Source organism: Alligator sinensis, unplaced genomic scaffold (assembly GCF_000455745.1).
Source record: "Alligator sinensis unplaced genomic scaffold, ASM45574v1 scaffold169_1, whole genome shotgun sequence".
In the NCBI taxonomy this organism is placed as follows: Eukaryota; Metazoa; Chordata; order Crocodylia; family Alligatoridae; genus Alligator; species Alligator sinensis.
Window position 1 is genome coordinate 2089002 of NW_005841924.1, and position 19435 is coordinate 2108436.

At 40.6% G+C, this 19435-nt stretch overlaps 1 protein-coding gene across 15 annotated transcripts in view; it reads left to right on the forward strand.

The window, feature by feature from the left end:
- Nucleotides 1–19435, forward strand: part of SH3D19 (SH3 domain containing 19) — a 144817-nt gene that overhangs the window by 79343 nt on the left and 46039 nt on the right. For 8 of the 15 annotated variants that reach the window (XR_003092957.1, XR_003092955.1, XM_025198530.1 and 5 more), the window contains 4 exons: nt 8708–8744; nt 14139–14286; nt 14557–14758; nt 15782–16777. Coding sequence is in view for 6 of the 15 variants with exons in the window: in XM_025198530.1 (XP_025054315.1) it covers nt 8708–8744; nt 14139–14286; nt 14557–14758; nt 15782–16777 (1383 nt within the window). In the remaining 9 variants the exon portion in view is untranslated. Of the gene's footprint in view, nt 1–6398; nt 6418–7580; nt 7622–8707; nt 8745–14138; nt 14287–14556; nt 14759–15781; nt 16778–19435 lie in introns of those variants that run through there. The other 7 variants (XR_003092962.1, XR_003092961.1, XR_003092959.1 and 4 more) reach the window with 3 other exon arrangements.

The following is a 19435-nucleotide window of genomic DNA, read 5'->3' on the forward strand; positions in this document are numbered from 1 at the left end:
TCCAGTTTCTCTAGTCTCTTCTCGTAGGGCTTGGTCTGTAGGCCCTTAACCATATGAGTGGCCCTTCTCTGGACCCTCTCCAGGTTATCTGCATCCCTCTTGAAGTGCGGCGCCCAGAATTGCACACAGTACTCCAACTGCGGTTTGACCAGTGCCCGATAGAGGGGAAGTATCACCTCCTTGGATCTGTTCGTCATGCATCTGCTGATGTACGATAAAGTGCCATTGGCTTTTTTGATGGCTTCGTCACACTGCCGACTCATGTTCATCTTGGAGTCCACTAGGACTCCAAGATCCCTTTCTGCTTCCGTGCCACCCAGCAGGTCATTCCCTAGGCTGTAGGTGTGCTGGACATTTTTCCTCCCTAGGTGCAGCACTTTGCATTTCTCCTTGTTGAACTGCATTCTGTTGTTTTCTGCCCACTTGTCCAACCTGTCCAGGTCATCTTGCAGCTGTTCCCTGCCCTCCGGCGTGTCCACTTCTCCCCATAGCTTTGTGTCATCTGCAAACTTGGACAGAGTACATTTCACTCCCTTGTCCAAGTCGCTGATGAAGATATTGAAGAGTATCGGTCCAAGGACCGAGCCCTGCGGGACCCCACTGCCCACACCCTTCCAGGTCGAAACCAACCCATCCACTACGACTCTCTGGGTGCAACCCTCCAGCCAATTTGCCACCCACTGGTCTGTGTAGTCATCCAAGTCACAGCCTCTTAACTTGTTCACCAGTATGGGGTGGGATACCGTATCAAAGGCCTTCCTGAAGTCTAAGTATACGACATCCACCCCTCCTCCTGTGTCCAGGCGTTTCGTAACCTGGTCATAAAAAGAGACTAGATTAGTCAGGCACGATCTGCCTGCTACGAACCCGTGCTGGTTTCCCCTCAGCATAATTTGTCCTGCCGGGCTTTTTATTTATTTAATGGCATGCCTAAAAGGAGATCAGATTAGTTACATGTGGGATTTTCTGATTATTATTCACATATACGTGGTCAAGTGTAAGGGCCCAATGTGCATAAGGTGTGATTGATCAGCAGGTGCCATATTCTTGCATCTATTTGCTAGCAAGCCTTTAACACCTGACTAAAAATAAAAAAGTATGGAGCAAATTTCAGTGAAGTGACACATTATGACCAGAGCTTAGACTACCCATTTCTGATCTCTCCCCCCCACACACACCTGTTTATTGGCATAGTCTTATTTGCATAATTTTGTGTGTGTTGGTGGGGGGGGGGGAACTGCGTATAACAGGTATCTACTATATATACATACTAGTTCTGGATATGACTGTAAACTGTATCTCATGGGTGGGCCTGGTGGCAATGTGGTGAAGCTACTTGTGGCAGGTAAGCTCATATAAAATGCCACAATGTTGCAGCCTCCAGAGTATGGTGAGTATAGACCACCTCAACACCCTAGCTCCACTGCCTTGTGGGTATTCCATGGTTGGAAAAAGGCTATGGGACATCACTTTGACAGAAACATGCCTTCACAGAGGTGTTAGGCAGTCAACAGCAGTTCTTATCTGTTGCTCTCTAGCAGAAACTACAACCATTGAGGCACTGAGCATCTGGACTAAGTCTGGCCTTTAGATTCTGTCTCGGTGGTCTAAAGTGGGGATGGTAAGTACTGGGCAGCCTCCATTCCTCCATACTCTTGCCTAGGTGTATGCATCAAAAGATCTTGGTGTGATGGTCGTAGACCTCTTTCGTATACAATCATTATCCAGGGGATCAATTGTTCCCTCTTGCTATACATACAATAGAGCTAATGATTAATGAGAAATTCATTCATTATTTATATGAGGAAAAATTAAACAATACAGTATGAACCATAAAGAGACATGGTTATCTGCAGTGTCTTTCTGCCTAAACAAAAAGAAGTGTATGACATAACTAAGACTTGGAAATTTCCATTTTAACTTTTCTAGATACTAGCCTTTTAAGTCAGTGATTTGTAACCTTGTCAGAGAGTTTACGGGAGCAAGATAGCAACACCTGCACTAGAAGAAGTTCTGTGGCTTGCTTCACTGATGTCCTGCTCTGAGCCAGAAAATGGGTTGAGGGGGAAGGGAGTTGTATTAGAGCAGTACTTCTCAATCTTCTTAGACTTGAGGCACTTCTCAGAAAATGCCAGTTTAGTTTTCATTTGTTTTTTGACTACAGAAAAATAATAAAGCAATTCTTCTGTAGCAAAGAATTCAGAAAACCAGAACAGGTTAGAATGTTTTTGATACTATGGATTCCTTTTTGAAATCTCTTGGTTCACCTTTGCACACCTAACAGTGCTAACATCACGGTGCTATGGCACCCTGGTTGAGAATTGCTGCATTAAATACAATGGGTTTCTTAGCTCTCTCACGCTGACACTCTTCTCTGAATAGGATGAGGAAAGTGCATGACTAGCAGGAGTATATGTGGGCAGGTCTATAATTAACTGAGTTAGGAGCTGGCTCATTTTTTGGGGTAGCAGGTACATAAATAGTGTCCTGAGCTCTTGGATTCTTACTTTTTTAGCTTAGTTTATCCACCAAAGCAGTATCTGCTATTTCTACAGTGATTCCCAACAAGAAGTACTTTGATTTAATTCATTTTAGCACTCCTAGTGCTCTTCAAGGTTAGACTCTGGCATTCATACCATATTTACCCTAATACAAGATGAGATTCTTCTTTTTCCCTAAATCAGTACTGGGGGGAATGCCCCTCATCTGCATATATGGAAACCTCGCTAAATGTAAATTGCTGCCAAAAGCAGCATACGCTCAACAATGGAAACCAATTATAAAGTTGATTAAATATAGCCAACTCTAAGCACAACTATAAAATCCTTTTTTTTTTTTTTTTTTGCAAAAGCAACTATAAAACATATGGTCCACATGGGACAAACACACTGATGGGAAGCTACCACAAGAAGAGGTTAGTGCACCCCATCTAAATAAGATATATGGTAGTGCTCATTAAATGCAGATCCCCACAGTGCTGACTATTGTTACATCATGGTGAGCCACAACATTACAAGCATTTTTACTTCTTCTTCACTCCCACAGCTGAACTGTGCCTTTCTTTCCCATTTCCAATATTCCTATTTCTATACCAGCCTTAAATATCTGGCAAAATCATGAAAAAGGGCCCAAAACAGTTCACCCAGAATCCCTGTGTTGGCTCTCAGCCTGTTGCATATGACTAGTGTGGCCCTGCCCTCCATAAGGTGGAGCTGGATCACGTTGCCCTGCACCTCATCTGCATGTAAATTTTTGGAGTATCCCAGGACTTGTGACAGGAATACCCAGTTCCAGTCATGAGCTGGAGGCTAATTAGCACATGGCTCCTTTGTGTGGAGGGGAAAGGGGGAGTATCTGGAATACACACACATACCGAGCAGTGCTGAGCTGTGGGGTCACCATGGTTTGAAGTGCTATTGACTCCAGTGGGGACCAGCCCAATGGACTATATGGTAAATCATGAACCTTTGGTTTTAAACTACTATCATGCATAGTTTGCTCCAAAGTGCTGCTCAAAAGTGTTTTTCTGGAATATCTGCTAAAACTTGTAGTAGATTTGAAAAAGGTAATGTACATAGATTCTGGATAAAGTAAGTGCATGGGTTCTATATGCAAAGTACTACGTTCATATTTAATTTCAAGGTTATTGGTTTCAAATTTGCTCCTTAGTTGCATGTGCTCAGGGAATGCATGTAGGGTCTAACAGTAAGGAGAAGGGGAAGGGACTTCCAGGGGGAAAAGTTGGAGAGAAGTAGAAAGCAAAGGGACTACCTGACCCTTCAGATTTATTTTTGCTGCTATACAGGGGCGGGGTACAAATTAAAGGTGAACCTCCAATAATTAGATTCTATACCTGGCAAATTATAACAAATTTATAAATTTTCCATATATAGAGTCTATTTATTGGATGGTTGTCTTATAATCAAGATTGTCTTCTATTTGAGTAAATATGGTATGTCAAGATTGCACCTACAAACATCCAGCATTCTACTATCTGTCTTTCATAGACACACAGTTACAGTTCAGCGTCAGTTAATATAAATGCTAGACTTAACCAGAAGTTGGTTCTGTTGTTCCCTAGGGTTGCATACAGTGCTTTGCTTTGCAGTAATGAAGCTCATTTATTCAGAAAACTAGCTTCAGCCCTCAGATTCTAAAGTACTGTGCAACAATAAAGTTTCCAATTACCCTGACCTCTAGCTTTACAAAAATTGTCCAGTAAGACCTTTTGTGAAATCAGTGCTACTCTCTCTTGTTTAGTTTAGTGCATACTAAGTATCTTTGCAACCTGGATTTCCCATCAGAAGCTGTTCTCCCAGGGACACTATAAATTCAGAATTACATGAACCACAAGCTGTTCTGTCTCACACATATATTCTACTGACTCCTCCAATTTACTCCAGAGGTACTTGAATACTACAGTGATGAAGTCCATATCCAGTGACAAAAGTAATTTCTTAGGAAATCCAGTGTACTGCATTAAAAAAAAACAGGATTTGATGGCAGGAATATCTGACATACTGGTGAGAAAGTTTCATGAAACTACAGGTCGAAATATTAGCCCTCATCCTTGTTGTTTAAAACGATTAATGTTACTTTAAAATCCATTGGCATCACATTTATGTAAGGTTGCTGAAGGATTTAATTGACAGAACTCCTCTACTGAAACTATATTTGTTAGGACTGAACAAGGTGAAAAACATAAACCTGAGCTGTGCATTTTGGGCCTGTACTTCCCACCAGTTTGGTAATGTTTGTGTGCAAATTTCCAATCTCTAATTAAAAAATAAATTAATTTGTAAAGACTGTGGGGTTGATAAAGCCAATTCGTAGTTTCATATTGATTTAGCAATGGAACAGAAAGCAATTGCAAGTTAGTGGGAATGCATTGTTTATACTCTGGAAGTGCTCAGTGCTCCAGCTGGACGGAAAATCTGAGTAGAGCTCTGAACAAATTTAGAGGTAGATGTGGTCCTTCCCTAAAGAGCTTTATATGCTGGCCCTGACTGGTTTCAAGATCTAAAGTGCTTGTCAGACCTGATTTACTACTTGATGTTCTATCATACAGGCTAGAAGTTTTGCAGGCTAGTGTGATTGCTTAGGCCCTATTGTAAAACATATCTATATAGCCTTCCTTCCCCCTTATCCATGAAAATGATATCTACAGAATCCAGATATGTTCCTTATGTATCTCATACTTAAAAGGAAGAAAACTGAACTCTGTTAGAACAATACAGTCTAAAGGGGAAAGAACAGAATGAAGAAATCCAGAAATTAAAACCAAAGTATTTTTTTAGCCTGCCAGAATAGAATGCCATTTTACCATAGAACATAGAATTGAAAGCTATTTAAAAATTCTGGTTTCAAAAAAGAGACCTGTGAGCTGCAGATTTTATTTTTTTGGTTCAGAATTAATATTTAAAATATATAAGAACACACGCTTGCACCTGTTGCTGTTCCAGTTAAAACATAAGAAAAACATTGTTTTTCTTAAGAGCAATGAAGTGAGAGTGGACAAAGGACTACTCATTTTTCTCCACTAACTACAATGTATCAAGTTTTTATTTGTCTACTACTTCTAAATATATATCCATGGAAGTGTCAACACTTCTGTAGTAGTGGATGACTGGGCTAAAATAAGGGAGGCAAACATTTTACCTGGAAATATGCAACATGGGGTGGAAAGAATTATGTTCTCATTTGTTTCCCTATGAAAAACATGCTGTTTTGAACGTAAAAATGCCAACATTTGTAATGTGCAAATTGAATATGTGAGGACAAAAATAGAAGGGCACTCTTAAAGGTGTTCCACAAAGGAAAAACTTGTGCCATTTTCCTACTATAAGGTTGGTCTGAGAGGCCTGAAATAAATGTTTTGTTGTTAAAAAATCCTGTTAGGTTTTTCTGTTAGAAATCCAAGTCTTGTGTACCCTAGATGTCTCTGGTTGCTTTTAAAATATCAAAATAATGAATTCGCAAGGGTTATAATACTGAAAGTTGAGACACTTAGAAAAAAGGAATTTCATTTTTATTAACATCTGTTCAACTCCAAAAATGTATTATGGTCTTCATCACTGTAAAATCTGCAGGGCTCCCAAGTAATTAAGATTAACACACAATTGCCAGTCTCTTCCTCCTTTGCATAGTAGAGTAAACTTGAAGAGGTGGTGCTTTTTATTGAGTGGGTGGGGTTACCTCAATTTGTGAGATCTTTTGAAAGAGTTTAATTTGCTCTAGAATGGTCTGAGATATCTGGTCCTCCTCTTTTTTGTTAGCTGCAGAGGCCATCAGAGATCTGTCTCCTTCATTTGGGATCCTCCCCTTTTGGTTGCTAGTGTCATTTCTTGTTGCAGTGGAATGTAGTTTTCAGGTGGATTCTTGGTTAAACAGGGAGAAGCCGTCACACAGGAAGCTGAGGTGAGTCTCAGGGAGGACTTTGAATATTAGGCCTTGATTTTGTAAGTAGCCAGCTGGGAGCATGTCAGGGTCAGATGTTCAGCCTGTGTGCTGATGGGTATTTCATGCTGGTTGAAGAGAGAGGTCTCTCTGTTCCGGTTGGAAGATAAATCTAACAAGGGGAATGTGCTTTTTTGTTGCCTGTGTGAGTAAAGGACAAGAAGCTCAGGGTAGTTCTCTTACTGGGAATGAGAAGGGTTGCAAATTACCTAAGAATCTGATCCAGCTTCTTAGGTAATTTGAAGCTAATACAAGTATGCAAATCTTGTATTGCATCTGTTGATTAAAGGAAGAAGACAAGGCAGTCTAGGCACTAAAGCACTTCCTAATATTAATATATACATTCAAATAATTACCTGGCAGGGGAAATACCATGACCACGATGGTGGAAATACCCTGATGAGTTAATGTAGTTAAAATAGTACTGAGTAGTGGAGGGTTGCATGCTTGTCTACTTGCGGACAGGACTCCCTATGAGAGCCTCATAGTTAGCTTCCCACTGTCCAGCTTCCAGTGAGAAGATCTTGGTGACATGCTAACTTTATGGAAATGGGAGACTTCTCCCTAACTTCCTCCTATGGCCATCTGGCCAAGGGCAAGCCATACTCAGGAGCATCCAAACCCCAAGCTTTCAGCCTTGGGCCTTCATGTAGGATGTCTGCCAATGGATTTGAAAGCATCTGAAGCCCCAGGCGGGAGTGGAGGACGTTTGCCAATAGTAGGACCATATTTGGTTCTCAAATGACTCATGGATTTGGAATTGATTTGGATGATTTGACCTGAAAAATTTTCCTTAAAAAAATCACAAAACATTTCAAATTGGACTGCTTTTTCAGTTGAAAACAAAAAAAGTAATACAGTTGTTCTTTCCTTCTTCAGGGCAATTTGTAAGCTCCTGTTGTTTGCTCCAGTACTAGAAATGATGTCTAGTTCTATTAGGTTTGATTTTTTTAAACAAACTGTAATTTGACTGTTCCTTTACTAAACTAGAATCTGCACTATCCTTGTGTGACTAACAATGCACACCCAGCTGATCTTGGCTATTGGCATATCAGGAACTTGGTTAGTTATTTTTCTTCCTTCACTCTCTTCCTCTGCTGTAACTCCTTCTTTTTTTCCTTTAGCACTCATGAATAGTGCACATCAAAAATGCTTCGTGGAAGAGGTATGTTTGTGACCCAACGGTGCCATCTTTTCCAAGTGGTGATTACAACTATGAATCTGTGGGCAGTTGTCAGCTTTAGCACAATAATTCTTCACATCTTCCTAAATAATGCTTGCTATGCAAAGATTCCTCCAGAGGCTAATTTCTCATCTTCTTTTCTTTTTTTTTCTTTTTTATTCCAATAAACCAAATTAAATAAAGCTAAAGTGGCCATTAAAAATTATTTGAATATAGATATGATAAAATGGAGATTTTGTGCTTATGATTTAATTATGTTGTAGAATTCAAAATGCAGTGGGTGTAAAAATGCAAGTTACCTAACTTAAGCACTGAATGGTCAAGTTATTTTCTTTAAATGTGATTAATTAAATACTTAAAAATGTATACTCCGAAAAGTAGACATTGAATAATCGGAGTAACTTTTAATAAGAAATATTAAACAGATGTCTAGTACACCCAACAAACTGAAATAGCTCACCAGGTAAAATAACTTGTATCTTTTTAATCCCCCACCATTAGTCCAAAACACCAAAAATTAGAAAACGTTGTATTTGTTGTTTTAAAGTAAGTTAAAAAAAATCAAGCCTAGGAAAGAAACTGACAAAAGCCAAGTAGGACAAAGTTAAGATTTGTTATGCTGTTCTTAATTCATAAATATTTGAAGAATAAGAAAGCCATAAAAGTATGTCCCTGAACATCCATTTGCTTTTGTTAGTTTTATAGCCTTTTTGTTGTTTTAAGCTTAATGATGTGTGTTTAATATTGTGATAGAACAGTTTTGGAGGTTTCTCCCTGCAAGTTGTTTTTGGAGTCACACAACGTACCCTAAGAGATTATTAAAGCCCAATGTGTTTTGAGTTAATATAAACATTGCTGAAGAATGGCTTCAGCTATTGGAAACTTTTCCTTTTAATACAAATAATTTTTATTTATATATGGCCACTTTTAGAATGTCTAGTTTACGATTACATTTGATCCATAATCAGTTATTTTTATGATGGCTTGGTAAGCATTTTGCTATTGGTTTCTTCATTTTGTAGCCGTAAGTGTACATATTAACTCTTATTTTTTGCTCTTTTTTAACAGCTTCTCGGACTGGTTCTGAGCAGCAGAGAGAGAGAAGGTATGACATAAGTCATTTGTATTACAAACACATGTTTTTCTTGTATTTGGGTTAGAGGTTGTTTCTCATGGCTTTCTTTTATGGTTTTCCTTTCTGTTTCTTTGTCTTAAAACACTGATGACTGGAACAAAACAAAATAATAGGTTTGGCTTGAAAATCACAGGCATTTAAAAAGATTGGGGAGTGTTGTCTTTTTGTTTTGTTAGTTTTTCAAAACTATTTTGGAACCCTATTCCTTTCTCATTGCCCCATTTGGGTGGGAACATTCCATATGGAAAGTATACACATAGATGTCTCTCCCAATATTTAGAGGGGAAGGAGGAGGTCACAGTTTTCCTGTCCTAACTCCTGGAGTAAGGGAGCAGTCTTGCATTACTGATGCTTTTTAAAATGTTTTATTGAAAAAATATATATGGCACTATTTTTCTACTAGGGTACACTAGGCTATTGAGCTGCTGTACTGGATGCTCCCTCAGATTGGATAATTCAGTGGCTAATCAAGGCACAAAATTCAGTAATTTGCTGATGTATTTTTCAAGCTTTTTATTCTACAGACAGCTTCAAAATACAGAGAAATTGTAGATCACACACTCCTTCTAGTACTTTAGATTGAGAGCTAGTTAAAAGACAGGAAGCAAAGGGTAGAGTTAAATGGCCACTGTTCAGGAAAGCAGAAGGTTAGAAGTGGGTTCCCACAAAAAACTGTGCTGGGACCAGTATTATGTTAAGCGTTTTCATCAATGACTTGGAAATGGCGGTACACAGTAAAGTCTTCAAGTTTGCAGATGATACTAAATTATTCTGGGTTTTTAATCCCAAAATGATGAAGAGGAACTGTAGAAGAAAGATCTTGCCAAGCTGAGTGAGTGGGCAAAAAAAAAATGTCAGGTGAACTTTAGTGTTGACAAGTGCAATGTAATGTGCATAGGGGGGAAAAAAATCAATTATACACATTCAGTGCTGCGATCTGACCTAGCTGTTATGACTCAGGAAAGAGGCCTTGGAGTCCTTCTAGATCCCTCAAAATGTCCTCTGAATATTCAGCAGCGACCAAAAAAGACAAATGTTGGGCATCATTACAAGAAGTGAAAACAAAATGGATGACATCATCATGCCACTATACAAATACATGGTGTACCCACATCTTGAATACTGTTCTGGTCTCCCCATTTCAAAAAGTGTGTAATAGAATTAGAAAAAGTGCAGAGAAGGGCAGCCAAGATGGAGATGGAGCAGTCGAATAGCCAGGAGAGATTAAAAAGGCTAAAGCTCTTCAGTTTGGAAAGGAGATGGATGAGGGGGATATGATAGAGGTGTATAAAATTATGAAGGGTGTAGACCAGGGGTGGGCAATTATTTCAAGTGGAGGGCTGCTTAAAGAGTTTTGGTGAACTTCATGAGTAGCCCCACCCCTTGACAGTTGCCCTGGCCCCTTGTTGCCATCTTGGGACCAGAAGTGCCATCCCCTAACCCCTGACCATTGCCACCAGAAGTCCTTCTCTTTAACCCCCAGAAATACTCCCTGCCACTAGAAGCCTCTCCCCACCCTCCCTGGGGGGGGCGGGGGGGGGGGGGGGGGGCTGCCATCTTATAACCAGAAAAATACCAAATTCTACACTAAAAGTCAAACACCTACTATAACATTTTAATTTTATTACAAAAAAGATTTTTGTCATGATTTGTGTTTGCATAATGTATACACAGGTGATTGCATAATAACTCAAAAATAAATTTTAGGTTTGTATATTGTGGTGTGTATGGTGAGGTGGGGGGTTGTGATAGGATGTGGGGGGGGTGTGAGGGGGTGTGGCTGTGTTTGGGTATGTGGGGGGGGAGCCGTGCCCTGCTGGCGCCTGCACCGAGTGCCCCACCTGCTGCTGCACCATAGGGGGAGTGCGGGGGGTCCCCATACCCCCCCAACCTCCCTCACACCCATACCCTGCCCCTACAACCCCCCACATATATACAACCCCCCAACATACCCTATCTGAAGCTTCTCTCCGGTGCTGTGCAGCCCTGGCCGGGAAGGCACCTGGCTCCAGCACGTGGGGCTTCCCTCCCTGCTGTGCAAGTGCAGAGGCTGCACGTGAGTGGCAGGGAGTGCCGGCGATACAGACAGCTGGGGGGAGGCTGCGCTCCTCACTGCGATGTGCAGTGTTGGCCAGAGCCGTGCCCCGCTGGTGCCTGTGCCCTGAGCTCCCCGCCTGTTGGTGCTCCCACTGCCACTGTCTGCCAGGGCTGTGTGCCATGGGGGGAATGTGGAGGGCCCCCCTACATACCCGCTACTCTCCCTCACACCCACATGCTGCCCACCCCAGCTCTGCACTGCCACTGCCCCCTGTCCCCCTAGGCACAGTCTCCACTCTGTTGCCAGCTCCAGTCCCATACTCCAGGCTTCCTCCCAGCTACAGTCCCACCCCCACTGCTTCCTTACCTACTTCCCAGAGCTAGCAGGAGACTGGGGAAGCGAACAGGTCCTGGGGGCTGCGGCGGCAGCAGCCCCACACACAAGTTTCACACTGGCCAGTTGGGCCCTTCTGCCCACGAGGGTGGGAGCAAGGCAATAGGATACGTTTTTGGGGCTACAATTTGTTGGGGGGGCCCCCATAGGCCAGATGAAAGTGCTTGGTGGGCCAGGTCCAGCCCATGGGCTGTATTTTGCCCACCCCTGGTGTAGACGAAGTGCCAGAATACTGGAAGTAGCGAGTAGCCACTGAAATTCGTAGGAAACATTTTTTAAACTACCAAGATAAATTACTTTTTTATGGAACCCATAGTTAACTTGTGGAACTCATTGCCTCAGGAGGTTGTAGAGTCAGATAGTAAAGTTGGTTCAGAAAAGGGACTAGAGAAATTAATGCATGCTGGACCTGTTAATAGCTATTAAACAGAACAGTCACTGATGTTCCATAGATTGCAGCCTGAAAACTGATACCCAGTGTGCAATTCTGTATCTGAGCACTGGTGGATTGGAACACATCCCTCTTGTTAGGGAACCTGTTTATATTCTGAAGCTTTTATTAGTTTATTTATACTGTGGTTAGTTGTGAATGATTGCATGAATCTTTTGGCGTCTACTGCTCCCTGATTGGATAGCTATACAGAAACTTCTAACATGAGCACTCTTCTGTGAAGCCTTGAAATTAGCTTTCTGTGAATATTCATGTTACTTCAAATACAGTCTATGAATGCTTTCAGCAAATGAACACAAGCAGCATAGCTGAAGCAAATTGATTTTAAAAAAATGACTTAATGTTCACAGAAAATTTCTTGCAGCTTTCTGCAAGTTCTGCTTGTAATACTGTGACACACACAGGAATCCAGACATCATTAAATTAATTTTGCATTTATATTTTCTTACTTCGGGCTTAAAGAGATTGAAAGACTATGCATATATAACCCTGGAATGGACTCTGTTTAGTCTACTATCTAGATTTCTAGTGGATAACATTTTTTCTAAAATCTGTTTTATTGTTTCCATTATTTCTACAAAGTAGTTAATAATATATGGCATCTAATAATGGCTTTCTTAGAAGATCCCAAAGCACTTTCTACCACTTCACTGAAGGAACAAACTGAGGGACAGAGAGCCTTATCTAGTAAAGTACTTCAGCTGAATCCTAACTTGAAGATCATGAATACTCTCATTTAAGTCAGTAAAGCAACTCCTTTGCTTAGTTAAGCTCTTAAGTGCCTTGCTAAATAGTGGTCTGAATGCTACAGTCAGAAAGCTTAAATGTATTAATGATTTGGATCGGGGCTGTCCAACTGGCAACCCAGGAACTGCATGCGGCCCATGAGGGGTTAAGTTGTGGCCCGCAGGCACTTACTCAGCCAGTGCTCCTCCCATTGCTCCAGTTGCAGCAACAACTCTCCCTCCCCTCCTCCAGCTGCCCCTTCCTATCTCCACCCCAGGGACAGAGCTAAGGGTGAGTCTAGGTTGCCTAGGGGAGGAAAGGGGGGATCATGCCCGTATAGTACAGCAACTGGGGGGGAGTGACTGGTGCAGTTGTGGGGGTGCCCAGTGAAGCCAGAAGGGGAGGGAGTGAGAATCCTTGCAATGTGCAGCCCAGTGACGCAGGTGGTGGTTTAAAGTACCACAAAAAAAAAAAGCTAAAATGATAAAATCAGCTGATAACGTGGATACACAGATGCGATTTAGCTAGCTTAATGGTGATTTCTGTCACATAGACACAGGAAAAGTGTAACATAGAAACAAGAGAGGCATCACGTGGACAAGCGCCCTCATATCTCACTTGGTGCAAACCCTGCTGGTGAACCCCTCAGGGGCTTAGAAATTGGACAGGCCTGATTTCAAGGGTGGGATTGAGTGCACACTTACAAAATTTGCAGAGGACACCAAGCAAAGTTGCAGATGCTCTATAAGGCAGGGTCAGGATTCAGAATGACTTTGATAAGCTGGAGAAATGGTCTGAAGTCAATTACATGAAATGCAGTAAGGACAAGTGCAAAGTGCTGCACTTTGGGCAGCACAATTACAGATTGGGGAATGACTGGTTAGGCTCTACTACTGAAGAAAAGGACTAGGGGTCATAAGATGAATATGAGCCAAGAGCGTGCTCTTGTTTCCAAAAAGAGCCTTGTTTAAAAATTCAGTATTGGACTGTATTAATAGAAGTGTCACTGGCAAAATGAAGGAAAGTAATTCTCCCACTCTGTTCAGCACTGGTGAAGCACCTGGAGAACTGTGTTCAGTTTTGGGCCTCTTACTTCAAGAAAGATGTGGAGAAATTAGGAAGAATCCAGTGTAGAGCAACTAAAATGAGGTCTTGGAAACATTTATGAGGAAAAAAACCTTAAAAAACCCTGGGATTATTTAGTTTGGAGAAGAGAAGAGTGAGTGTGCATTTAATAGCACCCTTCAAATACCTGAAGTTATATATAACGAGGATGGAGATAGACTATTCCCTGTGACTGCAATAATAGTTCTGAATTATAGCAAGGAAAATTTAGGTTGGATGTCAGGAGGAACTTTCTCATAATGAGAGTAGTTAAACATTGAGACAGGCTATTCAGTGAGGTTGTAGAATCTCTATCATTGGAATATTTTGAGAACAGGATAGACAAATGCTTGGCTGGGATGGTTTAGGCAGGAATTACCTTGCCTTAAGCAGGTAATTAGACTAGATGACCTCCTGGGGTCCCTTCCAGCCCTACTTTTCTATGATTCCAGGAAGTGAGTCATTTTGAAGTCATGTAAGTACCTTTTTGGTGCCCGGCAGGGGGGGCAGGGGCAGGGATTATGAATGGAGCTCAGGTGTCTTGACTTTCATGTCTGTGCTTTAACTATTCGGAAACTTAATGTTCTTTCAGAGGATATTTAAGCCATCATTGTAAAACTTGTTATTCAGCCATTGCCCCCACTTCTTTCAGACGTCCTGAGATTACGATAGTTGCTGCAGAACCCCTCAGGCCATCTTCCTGGTTTCCAGGTGGAAGTCATATCACGCCACAGGGATTAGGATTCCCACCTACTACCTGCCAAGCCCAGTGGAGGACAAGTGAGCTTGTTCCAGCTGAGGTGAGCAGATATAGGTATATGTATGAAAGACATGTATTTGATTTTTAGTATAAAGTTAAAAGATGCTCAGTTGAAAGCATCAAAAATACCATACCTTATGCTGCCCTTGAACTTGATGTGTTACCATCTATGAAAAAGACAAAAAAATAGTTTTGGGGGATTTGGGTTTTTTTAAATTTGCATGTGTTAATGTAAAACGTTCAAATTCATAATAGTTTTTTTAGTCTTTGTATTTGGGCTTGTTAATATTTTTATTCCTCTGTTTTGTAGCTTCCACCATCTTATGAGCAAGTGATAAAAGAAATCAACCAAGTGCAAGTTCATACTACAAATAATAATAATGCTGCTGCTTCTAGACCTACCACTACTTCTGCTACACAGACTGACTTTCCAGAGGAAATAATCAGTGATTTGTCAAACAGTAATGTTAAAAACAACCTGTCTACTATCTGTGAATCTGAAAGTGCTCCAGGTAAGTGTTTTGTTGTCAGAGACTTCATAAGTTATATTCTGAGGATGTTGTACAAACACCATAGTAAATGTTAATACATTAAATAAAAATATTTCATTTATGGGGCTAGGTTTAGCTGTAAGTTATAGTTACTTCTAAAATCTGATGACCTGACATTACACTGAATCATAACTAAAATTTGTTGTTCTTTATAGTATGCTGGGCTGTGTTATATCTGTCAGTGTCTTTCACAAAAACATTACAAGTCTTTGCCCAATTCAGTGGTACTGGGCAATTGCCATGGTTAAACAAGTCCAAAATCAGCCTGATGTAGCAGGGTTGGTATAGGTCACAACTGAATAATATATACTGTGGATTTGGAAATTTACAGTACTGTTTCATGCTGTAGCCAAAAACCTCTCTGTTTCATGCTAAAAAACCATCAGATTTGTGAAATATATACATACATAAATATAGATCTATATCTTGAGATATATCTATATCTCTATAGATATATACACACATACATATACAGGTTTCCCTCGCCAACCATGGTTTTGAGTATCCATGCTTAATATTCTGTATACCATTTTGGCTACCCCAGTATACAGTTTTGAATAACCATGGTTTTCCGTGGCCACGCATCAGCCTGCCACCTGCCATTTTTCCCATAAGCCTTTTGTTTTGCCAACCATGGTTTTACAACCACAGGAACTTTCAGGAACCTAACCCCAGCAGTTGGCGAGGGAAACCTGTGTGTGTGTATTTTGACTTCTGATGGTTCTTTACGTCTGTTGAAATAAACCTTAACAAAGTAATTTTGGATTCATAACTTCATGCATTTTAGAAGTGAGTAGGTCCCTTTTGAAGGGTTTTTTGGTCCTATTTATAAGGAATAATCACAAATGTAATGCAAGCAACAAAGATTTCTGAGTGAAACCGGGGCTTGCGGCCAGAATAGTTACCCAGGCCAAATTATGTATCTTAAATGCGTGTTTTAAGATGTATTAGAATACAGCATGAAAACTTTATTTCTTTTGTCAGCAGTGCAAAGTCCTCTCAAGCCTTCCAGACCTTCCTCATCTTTCTTGAATAGTAATCCTTCAGAAAATGAGACTCCTCTAATTGTCCTTGAAGCATCTGAAGAACAGAATTGCCAAAAAAATCCAACTACTGTGATACATCCAGTGCCAAAACCAAGATCTAAAGGCAATCTCAAACCTATAGTCAAAGCTACTCAAGGTGAAGCACAAGACAATCGGAAAGGAGAGAGCAAACCTACAGCTGAAAGGGAGGTCTCCCCAGATCAGCAACTGTCTCTCTTGGATGATAGCTTGAACAATCACGTGGTGGTGGACAGCATGAATACAGAAAGAAACCAAAATAGTATTGTTTCAAGAATCAAAGTTTTTGAATCCCAAACAAATACTGATACCTCAGGATTATCCAAAAAGCCAGAAATTGCCCCAAGGTGTTTTCCCCAGAGACCTACAGTAACTGCAAAGAAGCCAGTAGTGGCTCCAAAGCCAGGGGCAAACAGGGTTTCAGGAGAGTGGGATTCATGGACTGAAAGGAAACCAAAACCTGTCTCCAGGGAGCTGCACCCTCAGCCTCAAGAAAGTGGGAGCAGTGTCATAACCAAACCTGAATTGCCAAAGAAACCAAAGCCCAGCCTTGTAACGAGTACTAGTAATGATTTGCTTCATGTAAGGACTGAGTCAGCTTCAGAGAATGATGGACAGAAGAAATTCCCAGTTCCTGCTCCAAGGCCACTTGTTCCTAAAAAGTCACTTTATTTAGAAAATCCTGACTCTTCTTCAGCCTTACTAAAACCAGTTTCTGCTGTTCCCAGACTCTCTGTACATACCCAAGCAAAAGCCTTTCAGTCTGTGGGAGAGTTGTCTGCAACCAGTGTCCCAGCACCTCCTTTGCAAAGTAAACCGGATGAGGAAGGAGATCTAATTAGTTTTGATGATGATGTTTTGCCTCCTAGTTCAGTTAGTGCAGGTAAAGAATGTATCAGTTCCGAAGCAGCTGCAGGTAAGCATAATTTATAAGGAAAGAACATTAAAAAAATTATAATTTAGGTACATGTAATCCTGCATTGTGTATTCATAGCAGCGAATTGTTGTGTGTAGAATTCTATCGTTCCTCTTATGTTAAGCTTCCCGTGAAATTACCTAGACTTGGAGACCCAAATAGCTGACCAGTAAGGTTTCCAGGCTGTGTTATTCTGAGAACATGCCAGCTGGATTTATAACTTAATAGCTTGAAAAATAAAAATTATACAAAAAAATATATATATTCTAACTACCCCTTTTAGAATGTATCACAGTCCCTCCTGGGCCCTGGAGACATCTTGGCATTTGCTATCTAATCTATCTAGGCCTGGCGTTTGGGCACCTGTGGTTCATAGTACATTGCTCCTGGGCAGTAGTGTACACACAGATATTTATTTTTCATTATGTCAAAGAGAGAAGCAGCAGTGTCCATGGTGGTTTCATAGATTGGGACCAAACAGACTCAAATTCTGTGCCCCATTTGCTATTACTCATTTGCTGTTTTTCATACATAGTGTCTGTTGTTTATACAGCTATAAGTTTCTTAATTAATACATCCATGTGAAATTACTATTTTCACTTAAAAACTACTAGAGTGTATGAGTCAATTAAGGACTTGTGTCCAGTTTTTTTAAAGGAGAGGCTTTTTTGTGATGTCTTTTACTGAACCAGCTGTATAGTTTGGAGAGATGTTGGACAAGTTTTGAGGCAAAAAGTGCCCTTAGGCCTATGCAATGGAATGTGCTGCAAAATAGCATAGATAGTAGTCCTTCCCTGCAGAAAAAATACTGTACTATGGAGGAAGAATATTAAGCTGAAGAAGGGCACTTTATGCCCAAAAGCTTATCCAGCAGTTCTGCCAACTATACTGTTGGTCTAATAAAAGATACCACAAAAAAAGCCCTTGCCCCTCACACATTTTCTGGACCATCACAGCTTCAACAACACTCCCACCCAATTTTGTAAAGGTATTCAGGCACCTCCGTAGGTGCTGACAAACATGGGGAGGGGGAAGGAAAAAAGTGCTTTACCGGAAGAAGCACCATGTTCATTTACAGATGCTGTGGAGCTGCATCGTAGATCAGATGGGCTTTTTGGCACCTTTATCTAATAGCCGATTCAATTGGCTATTAGATAAAAATGCACCACTACAATGCCCAGTCTATAAAGACGTTGGGTGAGTCAGGTCCAACTAACATGATGCCTCTTCTGGGCATCCGCTGAGCTTGGTGCAGGGGCGCATGGAGTTTAAAGTAAAGCACCTTTTTTTTTTTTTTTACATCTGTAAGCAGCCCATATGCCTAAGTACCCCAAGAGATGAATTTGTGATTCCCGTTGAAGTCTTGCAAACTCAGGTTTCTTCTCATCAGCATGTTCTGGTAGCAATCTGTCAATGGGCCTTATAATACAATCATTTTCAAGCAGAATTCTCCATTGTAAACTGTGGGGAGGGTTCTGCTTAAAAGCAATAGGATGGAAAGGCCCATGGTGTATGAGATCTATTTCTAAAAACATAAGAGATGGGAAATATATTGACAGAGAACGAGAAAGAAAGGCTATACATTTTTTAGCTGTTTAGCTTTACTTATTAGGCACTGCAGCTCTCTGAAAACAGATACATAAATAGTGCATTGCTGTCGCATTAAATCTATATTTATTAATGGCTGTGAGGGCCTGTGCTTTCATTATAATTTGTGTATTGAATAATTAGATCAAGGTTTTTATTTACTACCTCTTTCTTTCTCTTTACTGAGGCAGTAACTTGAGGGCAGATTTAGGAAAGAAACTGTGGAAGGTTCTTGCAAGTTATAGTTCAGTACTGCTGAGAATGACAACATACATAATGTATTTTGGGAACTGCTTTGATGCATTTGTTAACAGACTACTTTTTAAGGGCTGATTCAGCATTCTGTTTGCAATGGAATATGTTGCAAAATAGCATAGATAGGAGTCCTTCCCTGCAGGAAAAGTTTTGTGCCCTGGAGAAAGAGAATCTTGAATGACTCAAGAAATACTTCCTAGTACCTTCCAGGAAAATTAGGACTGGTGATGACAGACTACGAATGGAGCTGTGTCCATTCATGTTTGCCCAGAGGGGCTTTCACTACAATACAGAGTAGCCACTGTGCACATGAAGGTCTCAGAAATAGAACTCCAAAGCAGATAAAACAAAAAAGACAACATTGATTTTTTTCAGATGAACAAAAGAACAAAGATAGACAAATTAGAGGTGCCCTCACAAAGAGGCAAAATTCTTATATTTAAAAATACATAACAAGGCAAATAAAATCTTAGCTACACATACATGCTACAGAGTTCCCCAGCTGTTCAGAAAGGTTAAATAAATATTAAATCTCACATTTGAACCAAAATCCTGTGATCCCACTGAGTGTTGCCAGAGGAAACAGTACTCGCCTGGATAACAGAAAGAGCACTACCCTGTTTATCTTTTTGATATCTAAACTGTTCCTTTTCATAGGTAAAGATAAAATATTTCAGTTTTTTATGGTTAACATTTAGTTGCATGATCCAAAATTTAATTTAACAGATGAATAGTTGTCAGACTCCTCCCAGAAGTAGCTGGAATGATTTTATTAACACAGCAAGAAGGCTTCTTTGATCACCTCATCCTCATCTG